Source organism: Eurypyga helias, unplaced genomic scaffold (assembly GCF_000690775.1).
Source record: "Eurypyga helias isolate BGI_N326 unplaced genomic scaffold, ASM69077v1 scaffold11347, whole genome shotgun sequence".
In the NCBI taxonomy this organism is placed as follows: domain Eukaryota; kingdom Metazoa; phylum Chordata; class Aves; order Eurypygiformes; family Eurypygidae; genus Eurypyga; species Eurypyga helias.
Genome location: NW_010259847.1, coordinates 31,371 through 51,685, shown reverse-complemented (window position 1 = coordinate 51,685; position 20,315 = coordinate 31,371). Strand labels below are relative to the sequence as shown.

General features: G+C 42.0%; 1 protein-coding gene across 1 annotated transcript in view; it reads right to left on the bottom strand.

Annotated features, from left to right (window-relative positions):
* Positions 1 to 6,226: 6,226 nt before the first annotated feature.
* Positions 6,227 to 20,315, bottom strand: part of CHST15 (carbohydrate (N-acetylgalactosamine 4-sulfate 6-O) sulfotransferase 15) — a 19,185-nt gene continuing 5,096 nt past the window's right edge. The window contains exons 3-7 of the mRNA XM_010154791.1: positions 19,646 to 19,789; positions 15,441 to 15,597; positions 11,229 to 11,385; positions 8,044 to 8,191; positions 6,227 to 6,849 (exon numbers count right to left, since the gene is read on the bottom strand). Coding sequence (XP_010153093.1) covers positions 6,659 to 6,849; positions 8,044 to 8,191; positions 11,229 to 11,385; positions 15,441 to 15,597; positions 19,646 to 19,789 — 797 coding nt within the window. The 3' untranslated portion in view covers positions 6,227 to 6,658. The remainder of the gene's footprint in view (positions 6,850 to 8,043; positions 8,192 to 11,228; positions 11,386 to 15,440; positions 15,598 to 19,645; positions 19,790 to 20,315) is intronic.

Here is a 20,315-nt window from a genome sequence, read left to right as displayed (position 1 = left end):
GGGGGGGGGGGGGGGGGGCAATGTGCAAATGCTGCATGCATCTGGGTTTGGGCAAGTGCTGTGCTACACCCCACCTCTCTGCTCCTGCCCTACATCAGCAGCATCACACCCTGTCAACATGGTTTCCCACAAACACAACCTAAAATAAGAGGTATCGTGTATTTTTGCCATAGGTTGCACACCCTCTGGACTGGAGTCCTGCCATTGGATGGGTCCTCCCGCCCACAGCTTGCATGCAGGGATAGAGGATACCTAATGCCAACCCTTTTCTCTTAGCTATAAGTGAGGCATTTAGCCTCTTTTCCAGACTCTTAATCCAGTCAAGCAGCTCCTGTTCTTATTTTAGCCTTTCTCCCTCAGTAACTGTTCTATTCCTTTTAATCTACTTTGCTCCTTGCCAAGCCTAAATGAACCCTTGGACCCTGTTGTACGTGCCGGGCAGAGGAAGGTGAGGAACCCACATTCCGGCGGGTCCCACCTCTGCTCCTCCTGACTCCGAGGTTGGGCCTCTCAGCGCAACATGCAACAAAAGCCAAGTCTGTGGTGGACTCAGCCGATACCTTTCCAGCCAAGCCAACATAGTTTCCCCAGGCTATATCATTATTTTCCTTTCCTAAGACTATTCAGATGGTAAAAAAAATATTGATCTTTTCATTTGACAGCTGTACATTTCTTTCTGCTTATTTCTCTGCCTGATTTCTTCTGGGTTTTGGCTACCTTGCGTGGGTTTGCTTCCTTCTGTGCAATTTTGCCAGATCGATATGTCTCACTGCTCGGGGATTTCATTTGACCTAACCGCAGGATTTCTTTCATATTTCCCACCACCCCCCTCCATTTTTTTTTGTAACTGCCTTTGCCTCCTAGCCCTGTTGTAGAGCCACACTGCTTTCTGCCTCCGATTTCAATGTACTAGGGGAGGAGTTAACATGTGTGGACCCAATTAAACACCTGGATGATTTGGGCCACCCAAGCAGAACAGCAGAGAGGGCAACCCTTCACTTCTGCCAGGCCTGGGATAGCTTGGCTGGAGATATCTGAGCGTATTTCTGCTTTAATGCCTATTTAACAGTAGTGTGACTGTTGCCTGAGAAGGGGAGTTGGTAATTGCTCTTCTTACAGAAGACCTGAGAAAACAACAGTCACTTCAATGAAGTCAACTCAGGGTCAGAGTAATACACAGCTTCATCAAAAGCTAAATCCCAAGTTATTTGTGGCTTAGGCCTCCGTAGTCTAAAATAAATGAAGTTTTGGGAGCTGCTCTGAGGCTGTTCTTCCCCTGCAGTGCTCTGAATACCAGCACAACCCTTCCCTTCCCTCATGCCATTCATTTGTAGAGGAAGAGATCATTTTCTAAGTGTGCAAGACATACCCAGATGGAAGAACGAACTCTAAATTATTCTGCCCCCCATTTTGATTGTAAATGACAGTGCTCGCCCATGTGTTCCTTGGGGAAGGTGTCCTGTGCAGCAGGTTTGCAGTGCCACCGCTGCCATGCAGTAAGTTGTTACTGCAGTGACTGCTCCTTCAGCAACCAAACAGCAATTTTAAAGCTCAGAGAGTTGTATTTTCAGCGGTTTTCCTGTAGATATTCCTCGCCTGTGACCCATAGCCAAAGGAGAGAGAGTGAGTGGCGATGCAAGGAAGGGGGAGTGTGTGGGATCCTGATACTGGGTTGAGGATGTAAATTGACTTATCTGGAGGTCAGGAGCAAGGTACCAGCTGCACTCACACTCCTCGTTGGGGCTTGTTTCTCCAAGGACCAGAAGTGGTGACATCATGAGATTGGAACTTCTCAACCCTGCGAGCATCAGAGTCAAACACAGTCATCGTGACACAGCTGTGCACATGTGCACACAGATCTTACCCCCTCTTCCTGCAGCCACCATTGGAGAAAAGTACATTTGGGGGGTCATAGGAGGGCAGAGGGACACCTAGGGACCCTGGTGTCCCCGGTGCCCTCCACCCTGGCACAGCTCAGGGCTGCCAGCCCAGCCGCTGGGACCCCAACGCACCTAAACCTGCTGGAAGGGGCGGCTTCTTCACCAAGCAAATGGATTCTCAGAAATTATAAGGGTGAGTGACGGAAAGCGTGTCTTTCCTCTGAAATGTGGTATGTTGATTACTATTTGTGTCTCTTCCAAACGTTATTTTCTTCTAATTATGGCTTAATATGTACACAGCAGGCCTCTAATTTTCAATGGCTGCTTTCAGCCCAGCAGTCCATTAAGCCCCTGCCACGCTGACGATCATTTTAAGGGCCTTCCTATTGGTTGAGACAGAGCAGAGAGCTGGCCAGGTTTTCATAGGAGCTGTGACTTAAAAGCAGGGGTCCCCAGCAGGACAGCACCGAAATCAGCGGAGGCAAGCATCTCCATACGTGGATCAAAGACCTTTGCAGCATCTCTGCAAACTGGGATTCCCAGGCCACAGCTGGACAGCAGTGTAGCAGCTGCTCTAAGCTGATTACTTAGTAATAACTGAAGTACTACTACAATAACCTGACCTATCCAATTCCCTCAGTGCAGAGGTACATGCTGCTGATGGCATGCACTGGTGATGGTCCCTGGAGCAGGACTCCACGGCAGCTCCTCAGGACTGCAAGGATGAGGTTGTAGAGAGGTGGGTGTATCTTCTCCCAAGTGACAAGTGATGGGACAAGAGGAAACAGCCTCAAGTTGTGCCAGGGGTTAGTTTGGATATTAGGGAAAATATCCTCCCGCAAAGGGCTGTCAGGCATTGGAAGGGGCTGGCCCGGGAGGTGGGGGGGGCACCATCCCAGGAGGGGGATTTCAGAGCCGTGTGGACAAGGTGCTCAAGGACATGGCTTAGTGGCAGGCTTGTCAGCGTTTGGTTAACAGTTGGACTTAATGATCTTAAAGGTCTTTTCCTTAAATGATGCTATGATGCTGGGGCTGTGTCAAGTCAGTGTTTCTCCCCAACTTCTGCGCTGCACTGGAAATTTTATTGCTGTGAGCATCTGAAAAAATGTGAAAAAATATTTCTTCTTTTTTGCACTTGCCATTTCTACTTTTCAATGTAGAAAAAAGTGCATGCGTGCCCACGGCACCCAGTATTGCCCGTGTTGACCACGAGATGGCAGTGCAACACGGGCATTTTTGTTAGAAAAATGCAGCTGCTCAGAAAACCCAGCACTAACCATGTCTGTGTTGCGGGCATCTAGCAGGAGTCACTTTCTGTGACACCGTTGTGGTTTGTCTTGAAAAAGAGAGCGTTTGGCTTAGTTGGAAGATGGATTAATAGCTTGGCAGAAAGATATATCCAGAACCATGACAACTTTGCTGTTTATCTTCAGTTTATTAGGCTGAAGCGCAGAAGTCTGTGCACAGGGCTCAACAGATAACGTATCATTTTCTGTGTAAACCAGTGCCTGTTTTTCTTAGGAGATCCTTTTGTTTTTACTGTGCTTCTTCCAGCCAGCCAACATACTTGGCCCAAACACACAAGGTCTTACAGAAAACGCATTCCACATTCTTCTGCAGAAGCAGCGAGAACATTTGGAAATGACCCTTTCCTCACTGTCTTTGCCTGATTACTTTTGCTCGGCAGAGATAAGAGGAAACACAGTATCAGTCACATTTTCTGAGCTCTTTGCAAAGAGCCACTGCTCTGCTTTGGGAAACATGAAAATATGTTTTCTTGATAGTAAGTCCCATTTCTTAGCAAATTACTGTTCTGGGGATGTAGGGCGGCTTAGCACTACAGTGAATAACAAGAATACTGAATCTGCTCACAGCTAAAATTGTCAACAGAAAGGTAAAGAGAACTGAAAGAGCTTGGGATGAGCCTTATCCTACATAAAGATTTGCTGTGAGGCTGGAGTGAAGCCACTGAATGGCAGTGGTACACTGTCCACACTGTGGATGAAGAAGAGGGGTCCGACACCTAGTACTGTCACATCACTCACAAAAATCAAATGCTATTTATTTTATTCTGAGTCACCAGATCAATACTATTTTTACAGTTTGGACAAGAGAGAGCAATATCCTTACCTCCAAGATGCCCTCTTGACAATTAATTTGCTCTTTTTTGATATTTAGTCGTGCCACAACCCCACAGCATAAGGTTGCAATGTGTTAAATCAAGAGGTCTTCCTTTGGAGATCATGAAGGAGATGAAGACATAAGAATATCCTCATTGGAGACTTAATTTTTGGAAGGACCACGGGTTCCCAACAGATCAACTATAGCTGTAGCCCCTTCCCCATGTGTTAGTGTGCTAGACAAAAAACATGATGATACTCAGTGCACCAGAATTGGCCTTACCCATACATGGGCACCTGTGGTCACCACTATCCACCATCAGACAGGCAACCTTCAACTTTCTCCTTGGACTGAGTCACAACTAGGTAAGACCTCAATCAGCAGGACATCGGGTATGATTCAGCCTGAAGCAGAAATTTTGACCATGAAACCTGTTTTGATTTAGATTACATACATTACATTACATCTCTCTGCAAAGGGCAGAGAGAATCTTGCTGACCACTGGTAGACTGCATGGGTCTGCTGCCAGAAATTAAAGTTCAGACCATACATCAGTGTGGCACCAACCAGCATGTGTGATTTGTTCATGGAATTCATGCTGAAAGATAACACAGATGTATCTGCTAGTTAGCTTTTAGGGCTGGTAAAATAATATCATTAGATCATAGTGGTGTCTGACAACTTCATGGAATTATTTGACCATGGCAGATCAGGTTAGCAAATATTCTGTATAGAGTTACCCTGACAACACGGCGTTGGCTCTAATTCAGAGCACAGCTGGCAGAAATCTTTAGTGTAAATAAATTGTTGACTTCAAATTTTACATTTACTAACAATGGTGAATTCATCCTGATTTTCTGATTTATGCTGCCATAATACTTTTATTTTGCACTGCTAGAATGGTCCATTCTCAGCTCTCTAACCATTTTTAGTCTGTAAGCATTTCTGAACTAGAACTAATCCATTCTGGTTGGCTAGAACTACTTCCCTAAATTCCTTATTTTAGGCTTTCCAAACAGGAGACTGAATCCTTTTTAAATAGTGCATTACCAGTTGGCAAAGGACATAGAAATGTTCTGTTACCAAAAAATTCACGTCATCAATCATATTCACGTGTGAAGTGCTCAGGATTCATGAACTTTTCAGCATTAACACTCAAATTAAAAATACAGGAGGTGAGTAACATGTCCCCATGGAGGACAATGGCAAAGAGTTACACTTAGTATTTGTGAACCCGTTGGCAAGCTGTACTGTGGGGTCCAGCACAAAAGTCAAAAGGAGACATGAAGCCAACTAGAGACAATTCTTGGGGCTTTTGATGCCTGCTAGCTGAATACTATCTTCGTTTGCCCACTCAACATGCATTCAGGGAAGAAAGAATCAGTTTAGTCCTTGAAAGGAAATTATCAACAAGAAACATTTTCATTCATCTCTTTAAAAAGTCCCTAGTTTAGGTAGCCTTTGCTGGCCAGTTCCACCTGCAGACTGTAGCTGACAGTGACCCTAACCAGGTCAGTTTGAAATCAAATCTTGAATTATTGCAAATTTATAAAAAAATTTGGCCATTTTAGTCAAATAAAGCTTTCAGATAATCCAGTTTCTCCATAGAAAATTTCTCAAGTCTATTATCTCAACTTTATGAACTAGACGTAGACATCTTTCCTAAAGAAGGAAACACCTAATGTGCAACTAATTCATTAGTTAACATACCCTTTCTGTGCAAGCTACTGTGCATCCTGTCCATTTATGCATTTAATAACAAGATTTCATAATAATTTTAAAATGCATATTTCTTTGCAGTGGAGATGAGTAATTGGTAGGATCAAACAAAAAAATCCATAAAAATCTCTCCATGGCCAGCAATGGAGTTTACATCAAGCCCATTAGTGGTTTCCTTAGGAAATGTGTGAGTGATATGAATAAATGATACGTATTTGTACTTACATGAAGAAAATATGGAAGACAATGGATTTGTTGTGCTAATCACTGCATGTGGCCTGTTGTTTAGATTTCAATCATCCATTCTTACCTGGAATATAAAATTTTCTTTTACAAGAACTGTGGCTAAGGAAAATCCACTTCTCTTGCCGATATAAATTAGACTTGGAAATTTATGTAAATGCAATAATCCCTTTGTTTCCGAATTAAGGAAACATAAAAACCTTAGTGCGAGTGAAGACCATTTGTGAATATGCTGACAAAAAGAAAGAAAATTTTAGGTTGATTTCAATTAAAAATTTTAATGACTATATGACATTGATAGTTTGAAGAAATGAATGAATAACATATACTGAAAATGAGATTATAAGTGTAACTGTAGGAAACCGATGCTAATTCTGTGTTGCAGCATCTTAGAGAAGGTTAAACTTCAACATCCCCGTGGAGAGTGTCATTATCTTTGTAATAATGCTTTTCCACCCTACTCTTTTGCCGGGGTAAAAGAAGTTGCAATAAACTGATAAGCAAGATGCTTTACATTCTCACAAGGAAAATACGGTGTAACTGTTGTGAAGTGTGCTGACTTGAAGGCGAGAGACTCAGCTCATCAATTGGCTTCTCTTTGGAATGGGAAAAATGTAAATATCCACGCACAAAAATAGAATTTAAAAAAATAAAAACTCCTTTAAGCACTGTATTTGTGGCACTAAATTTACATATTATGTCCTCTTCCATAAAAAAGCATCATCAAAAAGAACTTGTGCCAGTTTTGTATTAAAAGGCCTATAGAAGTCTCTTAAAATTGCCTTCGTTGTTGGTAGCATAGGTCCTAGGCTTCTGTCTTCAGGTCTTCTAGTGTTTGATGCAGGACTCTTTGTAATCAGAGCTTCTTGTTTCTCACTTAGAGGTCCTGTGGAGAAATAGAATATTATCTTAAAATATTTAACCAAAACTGCCCATGCTAAAACCAAAAAATTACTAAGTCAGAAGGTTTGCCAAAGGAAGACAAATGGAATTTTTGTTAGCAGCAGCAATGTTTCAGAATATTGAATACAGGCTTAGATTAGTAAAAGAAATCATGGTTAGTAAATATGGAAATAATACATTTTTTCCTTTCACATTAGTTAATCACCTCTACAACAAGCAGCATAAATCATTTCTGGAGGAAAAAAAAATGTTTTCTGAAAACAACTATGACATCGAATACAACTTCCAGACTACTTGGGAGTTGCAATGATTTTACACTGTTACTTCATTTTATGATGTGACTTGTCTAATACCTGGTAGAAACTCTACAAGCTTCACTCATGTAAGCCCTTTTTTTGTTTATTTTGGAGGCTGTCAGTGGGATCAAAGTGGTACACAGGTATAGTGATGCCCCTACGCCCGGAATAAATGTAAGCCCTTGGAAACGTACTTCAGCAAGATAAAAACCCACAGACTTTTCCAGCGTAAACCATATTCAGAAAGAAGATGCCAAGCTCTTCATCTGTTCAATCTGCTGCATTCAAACTTTCTCATCATCTAGACCAGTGTTTAGACCAGCCAGACTATTTTGCAGCCACATTTTCATCCTCTTGCTACTGTCAAATCAACATTGGGCAACATTTTGTCTGCCAGCGTTTCTCCAAGGATTAGCAACAGATGTCTCAATCAACACAGCAAAAACACAATTTCCCCCTTCTCCCTGGCTAGAAATGCAACCTTTCATCATACTCAGATTAAGATCCTGGATCTACACCACGGTAGCACTTCAAGATGTTTCAGTTGCGTGGGATAGCTCTTGCACCTATGTAAACCCATGACAAACAAGCCCTGGCTGCCTTCAGAAGCAGGACTGGCTTCCGTATGGTAAGATATACCCCTACATTCTGAATGGATTCAATTTTTTTCTTGATTCAGTCTTACTAAGATCTTTTAACACCAGCCTTTCTTTGGGAATTTGAGAATTTTAATTTGTTTGACTCCAAGCAACAAGATTAATGCATCCTTCAAGGCAGATTCCCATGCTTCTTATTTGTCTCTAAATAAAGCAAAATTAGCCTAGAAGAAAGATAATAATGATTTTTTTGCAATTATCTCAAAATAGCCACAGGACACTTACCCAGATCCAGAAACTGGAACACCATGTGCATGGTGTATTTCACATTTGATGCATGATCCTCCAAGCGAAGAACGAGTATCTGATCTTTGTCAAAAACTGTCAGCCAGTCCAAAAGATACACAACGTAGAGTCCAACCTGCAACCTTACCTGTAAGCAGCGAAAATTGTTCAGCAGTTTTTCAGTCTGTCCTGACCTAATCTCTGTTTTTCTTCTCCTCTCATTTTTACATAACAAGTTGAAACATAAAAGGGGTAGTCTGGTGTTCTTAAAAGTCTAACCTCCAACTGTGCTTATAAATATTTTTCTAAATCCCTTCAGGCTCAGAAGAGAGAAACATGAATCCCAAGTCATAAGCATCTTTCATAAAAGAGACTTAACATCTTCAAGTCGCATTACCGCAGAACCGATGAAGTCAGATAACAATAGTCTCTGTCTCTTCTTACACTGGCTTGTGTGACCTACACTGACACCCAAATTCCAGTAAAATAAGCCATATTTTGAATTATTGCTAAATCATTATTATCATAATATATATTATTCTGATGTATGTCTTGGGTTGCCTATAGCAATAAGCTTCCATATTTGGCAGACTTTGTTATATACAGTGCTACACAAGAACTTGAAACATCTTACTTGTTTAAAACATCAGCCTAACACGTAATAATCCTGGCAGGGCAGCACTGCAAGCCCTCAGTCCGTACCCCATTTCACTGGATGCTGGGACAAACGTGTGGCTCCGTGATGGATTTTGCTTTTCTTTCCCCCAGGAGATGAAGGTGAGTGAAAAGCAAGCACTGGATGCATGGTATAGGTTGGGATTGCAGTGCTTTCCCACGTGGGCTTAGAATCTTTTTAAAAACTTTTCACCAGAAATAGGATTTTTAACTAATACATCCTCATAATTTTCAGTTTTCTCGGGATCAGCAAGAACCTTGATTCTCTTCCCTATACAGTGTGTTGTAGAATCATAGAATCATAGAATCACTAGGTTGGAAAAGACCTTAGAGATCATCCAGTCCAACCGTATCTGTCCACCACTAAACCATATCTTTCAGCACCTCATCCACCCGTCTCTTAAACACATCCAGGGATGGTGACTCCACCACCTCCCTGGGCAGCCTGTTCCAGTGCGTGATAACCCTTTCGGTGAAGAACTTCTTCCTTACATCCAATCTAACCCTCCCCTGGCGCAGCTTGAGTCCATTCCCCCTCGTCCGATCATCTGTCATTAGGGAGAAGAGACCAACACCCACTTCTCCACACCCTCCTTTCAGGGAGTTGTAGGCAGTGATCAGGTCTCCTCTCAGCCTCCTCTTCTCAAGGCTAAACAAGCCCAGTTCCCTCCGTCGCTCCTCATAAGACATATTCTCCAGACCCTTCACCCGTTTTGTGGCCCTTCTCTGGACACGCTCCAGGACCTCAATGTCTTTCTGGTAGTGAGGGGCCCAAAACTGAACACAGCACTCGAGGTGCGGCCTCACCAGTGCCGAGTACAGGGGGAGAATCACATCCCTGGACCTGCTGGCCACGCTGGTTTTGATACAAGCCAAGATGCCGGTGGCCTTCTTGGCCACCTGGGCACACTGCTGGCTCATGTTCAATCGGCCGTCAACCAACACCCCCAGGTCCCTCTCCTGTACTGGCTTTTCTTTCATTGCCGAAACCAAATCGTCTCCTTCCATAAAGCTCCAGTGTTTCCCCCTATACAAAGGCATCAGTAGGGTTTCCCAAGCCTTTCTTCCCTCCATAATATCCATATCTGCACCTCAGTGTGATCTCCCTGGCTCAGCATGCCTTTCCCCAGGCAATATGTTCTTCACTGATTCCAAGTGAGAATAAGTTGACAAAAGCCCCTTCCTCTACAGGCTGGCATCTACCAGCACTGACGATGTCTGTGACACCTCTCGTTTCAGGAATATATTAACAAATAGAAAAACAAAATTCTTCTAGTGTAGCCGCACAATTAGCAATCTAATGAGCTCACCAGGGAAAACGATCCTACTTTTTCAACATCTATCAAACCATGCACATAACAGACTTCAGCAACTTGGCTGAAGGAGAAGCTAAAAAAGCCCATTGAGGAGCCGAGTTTGCATTTGTGTTTTACAATGAACACCTGCTTGTGGCTCCCTGGCATGAGGCATCCTCTGTTTGGTTCCAAAAGTATCTTCAGAGGGCTGCCTATGAGAAAAAATGAAGATTGGTTCTGCACCCTGAGGATGAAGACAGGAAGAAAATCTTTCCTTCAGGTTGTCTCCCTGCCTTTCACTCCCCACACTGGAAGAAATGCATTTCTGCAAGCAGATGGCTGGAAAATACTGTGACACTGCCCAGCTGCAGCTCGTGTCCGGATGTCCTGGAGGCTATCATCAAAGAGGAGCATCTCCAGTCTACCTGCCAAGGTAAGTAAGAGGAATGCCCTGTTTGCCCTACCGCTGTGGGGCTCAAACCTGAGTTATACACTCTTTTATGGTTATTTTATCAAGAGGTGAAGGCAATAACTTCACCCTGGAGACAACGGAGATAAGTATTCCCTCTGAGTCCTTTACAGCCTGAGCAAATAAAACAGGATTGAATGGCAAACTGGCCAGATGTGATACTTCAAGTCAATCTCTTCCATATTATTCTCTTCTCTCATGCAAAAGTGGAAGTCAGTTCTACCCTAAAAATGTGAATTTTGGGATACTGAGCCCATAATACTTATCCATTCCTCTGCCAGTAGTTTCTGTATTTCCTTTTATCATTTTCTGATGTGCACAATTTCAAAAACAGAAAGGTTTTATCTAGTTATTGGTAGCCTTTCCTTGAGAAAGAATACATAATTTATTCTGATTTTGAGGCAATTCCATACCACAAAGATCCTTGCCAGAGCTACTTTTTGGAGAGATCTGCAAAAAGCTTACACATTAAGCTGTAATCTTCACTAAACACGCTCTCCATGCACTTGCACAATAGAGAGACCGTGTTATTACTGTTAGCATTCATCAGAGAACAGACTGAGGAGACAGCTGAGCCAGTACATCAGCTTTTACATGCCTACATATATATTTATGTCATTTACAAATGAAAAGGGAGAAATTTTTATTTCTTGATGCTTAGTTGAACAGTATTTTGTTATTTTAATAACCTTGACCCAATGTACCATTAAACAAGCAAGGAATCAAGTGTTCTTGGAAATACATACGGGCATGGCATTGTTCAGGGTGTTGTTGTAGACACAGGCTCTCAGTGAGTAATCCAGCATGCAATTTTCAAACAGCTGCAGTGATTCCGCCACTTTTTCATGAAAATCTTCTGCAGATTTATTAGCACTTGCAAAGTACAGATAATCAGAGTACAATCTGTGGATGAGATACGTGTAAGTAAACGACAGAGGAAGTGAAAGAAGATTTATTTACATGACAATGGCAATCAGTTACCTGAATTGAGGGAAAGGGTACACGTGTGTAACATTGCCTGACCAACAGCCTGTTCAGCCAGTGACTCATTTTCTATTCATTTTGATGGGGTTTGGCTCAGAGTAACATCCACTCCAGGGAGTTGCTAAACACCACCTCTGCTTTCAAGGTCAGCATCCCTTAAGAACCTGACCCCAGTGACTGTGTGAGCCAGTATTGTCTCCTGAAGGCAAATCTTTAAAATGTATATGCTTTAAATTTTTGTTATCTATGAACTGGACTCTGCTGGCACTGGGGCCCCTCTTTATTTGGTGCTCTACACTGCCATGGATAGAAACAGTCCTCATCTCAAAAGCTTAAAGTTGAATTCAAAACCAAGAGAGGAATGGGATGGGTCTTCCAAGAGTGATTTTTATATGATCACCAAGCTGGCTGTCATCAAAAGTAGGAAAGAGTCCAGATTTTCTATTTTTTTTTTGCAGAAAGCTCCACCTCTGATCCTATACTGACTTTCCATCAAAATTCCGATTTACAGCATTCCATCTCTTGAGGATTTTTAAGCCAAAATACTACAGCTAGGTGAATGGTTCACATCTGTGCTACAGCCTGTGCTGCTGCATTCCCCAAGCAGTCCCACCTCTACTTTGAGGACAGCAGGATGTGGCCCCATGAACGTGGGCAGCTTGAAGGCAAGCTGAGCCCCTGCATCAGCTATTGCTGTGAGCAAGAGCCTCCTGCAACTGGAATTTCTCTGTTAGAGCAGAGGAGTATCCCCTCATTGCATATTTTTAGCACAAGTTGTACAATTGCTTAATATCACTCAAAAAAAAATTATCTAAGGTGGTGATGGGGAAACAACCCAAAACCTACAGGGAGTAAAATACCTACTTTAGCATTAATCCCCGAAACTTTCATTAAACTTTTTCAAGATAAACATGGTTTGAAGAGACAAAGGAAATGGTCTGAGGTGGCATAGATATGAGATCTGTTAAACATGATATTTTATCTTGCTTTATATTTAGGCTTAGAAACTATGACCAGAACCCCAGTGATACCGCAGGATTTTGGAGACAATTTTGTAACATTTGAGAAGGACTCCCTTCCCTGAGTGTGTCTGCAGCACAAATACTACACCTCCATAACACCCACTTCTCAACAAAATTCCAGAAATCCTAGATAACTTTCAGCCTCTTTCAAAAAAACACAGGTGTCTAAGAAATGACCTACAAAAATTTCAATTTATTGAGGTCTCATTTTACTGCTGCAGTAACCTTTAGTATTGCACTTATTTATTTTTTAACTTCCCTAGATATCCCCAGGTACTTAAAAATTCATCATTTAATTTAGAAAGTTTAGGCCCTAATCCAGCAAAGCACTTAAGCACAGGAATAGCCCCTCTGCACTCAATATTTATGTCAGTGTTTTGCAAGAACAGGATTTTTTCTTCCCATAGGAAACAAATGAAGACTCTCTGTTCATTTACAAAGGAAGAAAAGGGATACGTTTCTTGCAGGATGCTTTTAATTCAATTTCTACACACTTTTAAAATGAAAAATCATAGCAAAGTGTAGAAGCTGAGGCAGAGGCACTGAGCACTGTCTATAGGAGTCACCAAGAAAGACAAAGATGCTGAATTTTGTCCAGCTCTTCCCAGTCTGGCAAACGCACTTCAGACCGTTTTGTTTAAATGAAAACGCTCCATCTCTGAGCAGAGGGAGGGTACCAGGCTTGGACTGGATTGGTCAGGCAGCCCATTTCAAAGTGTTGCCCAGCAGTGCTCGAGGACCACCACCACAGCACCACGTGTGTCCTCTCCCTCTGCAAAGGCAGACCTTGGGTCCTTCCTGCTGCACCCACCAAAGAGCCACCCCACCAGTGCAGGGGTATGAGGATGAGCTGGGGCCAATGAAGCTAATGGGCAAAGCCAGACGACTTCAATTAAATCAGGCACTGAACAGTATCTCCTCCTTGCAGAAGTTTACATCAACCAGACTCGGGCTTGCCCAGCTTGTCCTAGGGATGGTGGGACCGACTGCTCCCGGCAGAGCAGGTGAAAAGCTTCTTGCTGGGGGAAATCTGTCAGCAGGCATCGCGTACAGCATGGGCACAGCTGCAATTTTATTTAAAAGGTTTAATATGACTGCTTATTATTTCTAATCATCCATTAAAATAAATGCATCATTTTAAAGACTTGCTGACATCTTATGGAAAGCTACAATCTTGAAGACAAGTTCTCTCTCTGCAGGGCAGCGAGATTTTTCTGTTTCTTCCCATCTGTTTTTAATTCTGGGGACATCTGCTTGGAAATAAAACCTTTGCTGATTAGGATTTCAGCTGTTTAGGCTACTTGAAGTCATTACCCTCAATCACCATCCATTACAACAAAATAATGACACCATTGACACCCACCATCAACACCCACCATCACAAACCTCGATGTCCCCCACATATCCCCCAGTGGGGGACAGACCAGACTCTGTGGACATTAAACCAGACCCTGTTCCAGACCCTGTGCAGCCCCCACATCCTCCTGGCATCTGCCCCACTGCCCTGCATTGCTGATGGAGCTGCCTGGGCTGCCCCTTCTGCCATGGCTGCTTTTGCTCCTGCAAGTTCAGATGACTTATCTGCAACAAGGGCGTAGGGAATCGTAAATAAAAAGAAACTGATTCATCATAAATACAGTAAGGGAGAAACAGCTGACTTTTTATCTCACCCTTATTAAAGGTGGCAAAGAGCTACACACATATTATAGAGGGTGGTTAAAGCAATCAGGGAATTTGTCAGTAATTTACAGGAGGAACTCACTTCTGCCAGTTCTCTTGCATAAAATTACCATCTTTGAAATCCTGAGGTCAGGAGATGATGTCCAAAGTCAAGAACTGTCGTCTTTGACACAGGAGATGGGAAGCACTGGCACAGCTCTGCCTTTCGACAGTAGCCATGCCCTGCCAAGTCCTACCATCGGGGAAGTTCGTCAAGGAGCACCCAACTCTGCCCACTGCCAAATCGCTCTGGGCAGCTGCTGGGCACACCTTCTCCCAGTGCCTGAGCTCCCACCAGAGCCTGGTCCCCATCCTCTGCATCCCCTTCTCTTTCCTGAGCGTTCCTGGGGCTTTGCCCTTGAGCACTGATGTAGCTCTAAGTATCCTGGATATTCCTACAGAGAAGGAATTCACACCCCTTTGGTCTGATCCTTTTGCACTCTGCCTCCATCCATTCCACCCTCCCCATTACCCTCATCATCCTCTTTCTGAGGACACAGTGGAAAGAAATGCCCTAGAAATCTGGAGGAAGACTGAAGAGAAAACGTGAAAGGCAAATGAAAAGCAGGACATGTGTGGCTGACACAATAAAAAACCACTCAAGAACAGCCCACACCTCTGCAGCGTAGAGCCCTTGCGCTGCAGAGGCTGTCAGGAAGGCCAAGGATGACCTCCCAAGCAGCGATTAGCTGTGCAAGCTAAAACTGTCAAGGGAAGCTTTATATAAGTATTGCACCAAACATTTTTAAGATTCAAAAAGCCTGTTTCATTTGCTGACTCGGGAGCTACCTGCAATCTTTAATCATTTTGAAGAGTACATCCCTTGAAGACATAAGCCTTATTATTTAACATGAATTTAAGCGCTTCTCAGGACCACTTATGCCAAGACATGTAAATGCAGTGCCACGCTCAGTCTGGTGAGCCCTGCTGAGAGACAGGCCACACTAGCTCAGGTAACGGGAGTTACATTGCCTTTGGCAACATATAAATTATTGCTTTCAGAGTGTCCACTCACTGTGGCATTTACCTTCCCATGCCCCTCTTTAAAACATTATAGCAGTTATATATGCCAAAACACACAGAACAACCCCCCTTGGCAGCTCTCATCATAAACGAAGTAACTCTGTCAAATACCACAGGAACATTTATTTGCATCCAAGAGAGCAAGACTGAATAAAATCATTCTAGTAAGAAGTTTTTCTTGCATATTTTAGCAACGTGATCCTTGCTCACCTTTCAACAGGGTCTCTCAGCATGATGATAAGTTTGGCATTCGGTTGGAAGGCATGGATAAAATCCTGGATTAGGAAGGGAGGTTCTCCTTCAGTACTGTTGTCATAAAAGAAAATCCAAGCGTTGTTGTCCCACATCGTCGAGGCACTGGCCTCCCCTGAAATTAAAAGCATCTCTGCTAGTAACTCATTTCATTCTTTGTGTTGCAGTGGAAATCAGATGAATTTTGAACTGGTGTAGACTGTTTAAAATTGTCTTTATTGATTTCAACAGACCTGGGTTCTTGCAAATTGATCTGGCTAATGCTCCCCAGAGCCAGAGCAATCCCACTGCCTTGTATCTTTGTGAGTGTAGTGATGGGTACGCAGGTTTTATGTAACTCCACCTGAAATATTACTGTCCACTAACCAAACTGCTTCCTGTTAGTGGTTAACACATGTGAATATATTTGATCTGGGCCGGAACGGACTGCTCAGGGTTTTGGCTCATCCTCCAGCAAGGAGGCAGGAGCTCGTTGCTGCCAAAGACCTGCCGTGCACTGTAGCACCCCAAGGGCTGGTTTTAACGCTCCAGGTCTCAGACAATTAACTTGCTAACATATTGAACAATTTGACACAAACTAAAGAAAGAAGCAGAAGCCACCACTCCAGTGGATCAATCGTGTTTAGATCAAAGAGGAGAGATGGTGAGCATGTGGGAAATATTACAAAAAAAAAAAGCATCAATGAGCTGAATTGTGTTTGAAATATCCCTTTTTGAGAGCTTTTTTAATGTAACTACAATTATTCATATGGATTAAGTCAAATATAAGTGTTTACTATATAGTAGACAAAAATATCTACAGAATAAATAACAGCTGGTAAACACCAGATTCTGTATCCTTAGTTTCTGAAGAAGTTTACTCTGAAAAATAATACTACAGGGAGAAACACAGTCAGTAACATCTCTGCCGGAACAAAGTATAGGATGTTTCAGCTGCTAAATAAATGATCTGATACGATGTTTTGAATTGTGTAATCTTCCCCATCTTTTAAAGTAATACTGGCATTTATGTGGCACACTACCATTTAATAAAACATATACAGAAGCTTTTTGTAAACTTCCACTGTTTGAAAGTCTAATGAGAGCTAATTCTCACTAATGAGGTTTTTCAATTCAAAAGGAACAAGATGAAAAAATAATAATGTTGTAGGCTTCTAGACTTGCACTTTTTTTCCCCCCCCTCTCCTGGGAAAGTCCAATAATTATTTTAAAAGATGGCCAAAACACAACATGAAAAAGGTACTGGCTCCAAACTTCAGCTTAACATAATGTGATTCATTAATAAAGTCTGGGAGTTGTTAGAAAACATATTAATCTTCTGTCGTGTTCATTTTGCCTCTTTGCAGAAGGAGATCAGGTCCATTGGCTAAAGCTGGGTGTCCACAACAGCTCTGCTTTTCCATTCTAAATTAATTAGCCAAAGCACTGCCTAATCATCAGTGGGCTTTGACTTGTCAATTAAAACTCAATTAGCCCCGCTCCCACGCTGGGTGAAGCAAAAACACAAAAGACTAAATACAGGGCAAGAGCTGAGATAGCCGTACCACAAAAACGTCATGCGGCTGGTTCTGCGCTATCGGAAGATGGCATAATGCAAACAGGTACGAGCACTTGTATACACAGATTTGCAGAACAGTGCACCCCAGAGATGAGGGCGACCTTGGAAAGTCACAGCTACACCTCCGTGACAGAAATGGCTAGACTTAAACTGCCTCCTCACAGACGTTTGCCTAAATCATGCCGAAGATTAAAGTCGATAACCTCATCAAGCCATCTATTCCTCTCTAGAATAGATTTTCTGATATTCCTTCATACCTCTCTGCTCTGGATACCTCTGATTGTATTTGATGATCTATTGGATTTCTTCCAATTAGCTCATATAAAGTGACCAGACCTAAGAACATCTGCTTACACAGTGCTATCGGAAGTAAAAATCAATGCATTTACACATAAATGAGCAGATTCTCTTTACATCACCGACCAGACCACTCCACAGAATTGTTTCAGCTGAATCAGCTGGCACCTCCAAAAGTCTGCAGGCAACACACAGGCAAGGGAAGATCACAGGCACACGACCAAATCATGCTAAAGCACTAAGAGGAACTCAGGGTGCTGCTCTAATGCAGTCACTCCAGGTTAGCCTGGGCAAATCTTCCCACCAAGAGAAGATGACTGTCAAGAAGGAAGGGGGAGGGAAATAAAATTACAAAAGAAAAAAAAAATCATTTTGGTCTCTGCTGACTATTTTAATTTTCATTTCCTGAAGCAGCAAAAATTAGTCCTGATAATGTGACAGTGCTCCTTTCTGTTTTATAATACAGATGTAATATCTGCAGAGAACAAGCCATACTAAACATGAGATAAAATAATCACTGCTCTTAATTATGTCAAATTACTGCAGTGCCACCAAAAATGTATTATTTTTTCTTACGGACATAAAAACCTATGAATTCGTGAATTGCCTAAAGAATGGATGCATAACCTCTTTATTCAGTTATTAATGGATTAACATCATACTGTGTTTTCACAAGACATTCCTCTGAATTTATCATATTAATGACCACAAACAAACAAGTCCTGCTCAGAATGCCTCAGGCCAGATCAGCTCTGTCCTCTTTGGTTCATCTCTAAGCAGATGTTGGGCTTTTTTTCAGGAAAATGCAATTATTTCCCACTAAGTATAATATCCAAAGAAGCTTAACTTTTCAAAATAATGTAACATGATGAACTACTAAATGTTTATAGTTTTAATTTGATTTTTCTTTCCAGTTATCCAAAATAAGAAAAAGGAGGATTCTAAGCAAACTTGATTTTCATACAGATTCACTTTGTTTTTTACCAAGGTCATAAAAGACTGACTTAATGAGTATAATAATTCAGGACTTTTCCTGTAAACTTAATAAGAAAAGCAAACAGAACCTTAATGAAACAAGAAATGAGACTACAGGAAAAAGAAACAGAGTGTACTCTAGAAAAAAAAGTTACAGGAGGTAAGTAATCAAAGATGTACATTGCCAATTAGATTAGTGGATTTAATTAGTATAAGCACTTCACCCATGAAAGGACAGAAGATATTATTGTAAGTAGGAGGTAAATCTGCAGATGTCCTTGATGGCAACATTTCTTAAGACCCCATCTTGCAAATTTTGCTCCATGTTGAATATTTAATGAAGTGAATGACAGACTTACATGAAGGCTGAGGAAGTATTGAACAAATGTGACTACAGCCAAGTCTCTGGCTTAAATAACAGAAGGCATCGCCAACAATAAGTTAAATTTTTCTGGTTAGAATGAGACAAGACAAAAAAAAAAAACCCCAAACAAAAAAAAATTCTGAGGGCAGGCAGCAAAATCTTGTCTCTATTTTCTGTACAATAAAGACTTCAGTCCTACTTGAAAAGTCTCTTTTCGACTGGGAACTCTCTCTTGCACAACTAGTATTCTCATGGCACGTGTCTGGTTTCCCTGGGAAATGTAGAGCTGACAGAGTAAGACTGGTGACACTCTGTTCCCCTCGGTTTTCTGGTTTTAGCAGACTGCAAAAGCAGAATTTAGAAACTTCTGCTGATGTTCCTGAAAGGCATTGTAAACCAATGGTGCCATGGACCACAGTGGACGAGCGACCACTGTGTATCATGGAAAGTAATCCAGAGATCACTCCTTACAGCCCAGTCCTAACCATCGACTTCCATAAGTTACAATACAACAGCATTTCTAAAACATTTTTAATGCTAATCAAGCAATTTAATATCAACAGAAACTATAAGATCATCTTCAAATAGTCTCCTGTACCGTGTCTCCAGGTTCCATGCCTGAACAGAAATACCAAGCAAGATAGCTTCAACGTGACTCTCTGTATTCCTGCTCTTGAAACCTGCATTGTCTTTGCTGTTAACGAAGCAGCTCAGGGGTTTAATCGTTTTTATTTCCATCCACCAGAGGCTATATAGAGGTAGTGACACAAACAATGGTGGTCCTTCTTCCCACGTGTATCTTATGTTGAGCCTGAGAAGAGCTGCTTGGAGTTGTTGCTATGATGGAAGCTGCCTCTGGTCATCTACAGGGTTTCTACAACACCCATTGTATGTCATGATACCACAGTGAGTGTGTTATCTTAGACACATTGCTACAGAGAGGTATTTCAGAGGCTGTATTTGCCCTACCGATTATGATGTTCATCTTGCCACGCTCTTTTGCTGCTTCGCTCTGCAGCACACCCTGAATCTGATGGGCTGCTAAGTCAAACAGGTCAAGGTAATCTTCCACCGGGTAGCGATCATGAAATCCATCCCTCAGACGAATGATTCCTAAAGACAGTGAAAAGACAGAAATTTTAAAAAATAATCATCATAGCAGGGCAAGATTAACTGCTTGGTGTAAACCAAGATGGCTTCACTGACACAGCTGGCACTAAGCCAAGTGTCAGCACAAAATTAGACCGATGAGGTATAAGACTCAGATAAAAGTGCCAATAATGAAGTAGCTGAGATTCAAGATACTGTATGATTGAGCTGTAAATTCACAGTGATAGGAAATATCTTAAGTGTTCTGTTTTACAGTTCCTGCATGAATAGCTTGCATTTTTCTTCTTCTAAATTTAGCTTTTGGCATGAATATAAAAGACCAGATTCTGCTTTCATTTGCACCACTATAAATCGAAGTAATATTGGACTCCCACTAGTTTTACTGTACTGAGATTGAGAACAGGCTCTGATGCCAAATATGCAAATCAACTAGCACTTAACAAAATCAGAAAACAGGGAAATCATTCATGTTTTTGTCTTTCACAAGTATGAAAACAAAGCTCCATGACAGCATCTTATTTCATTCCTC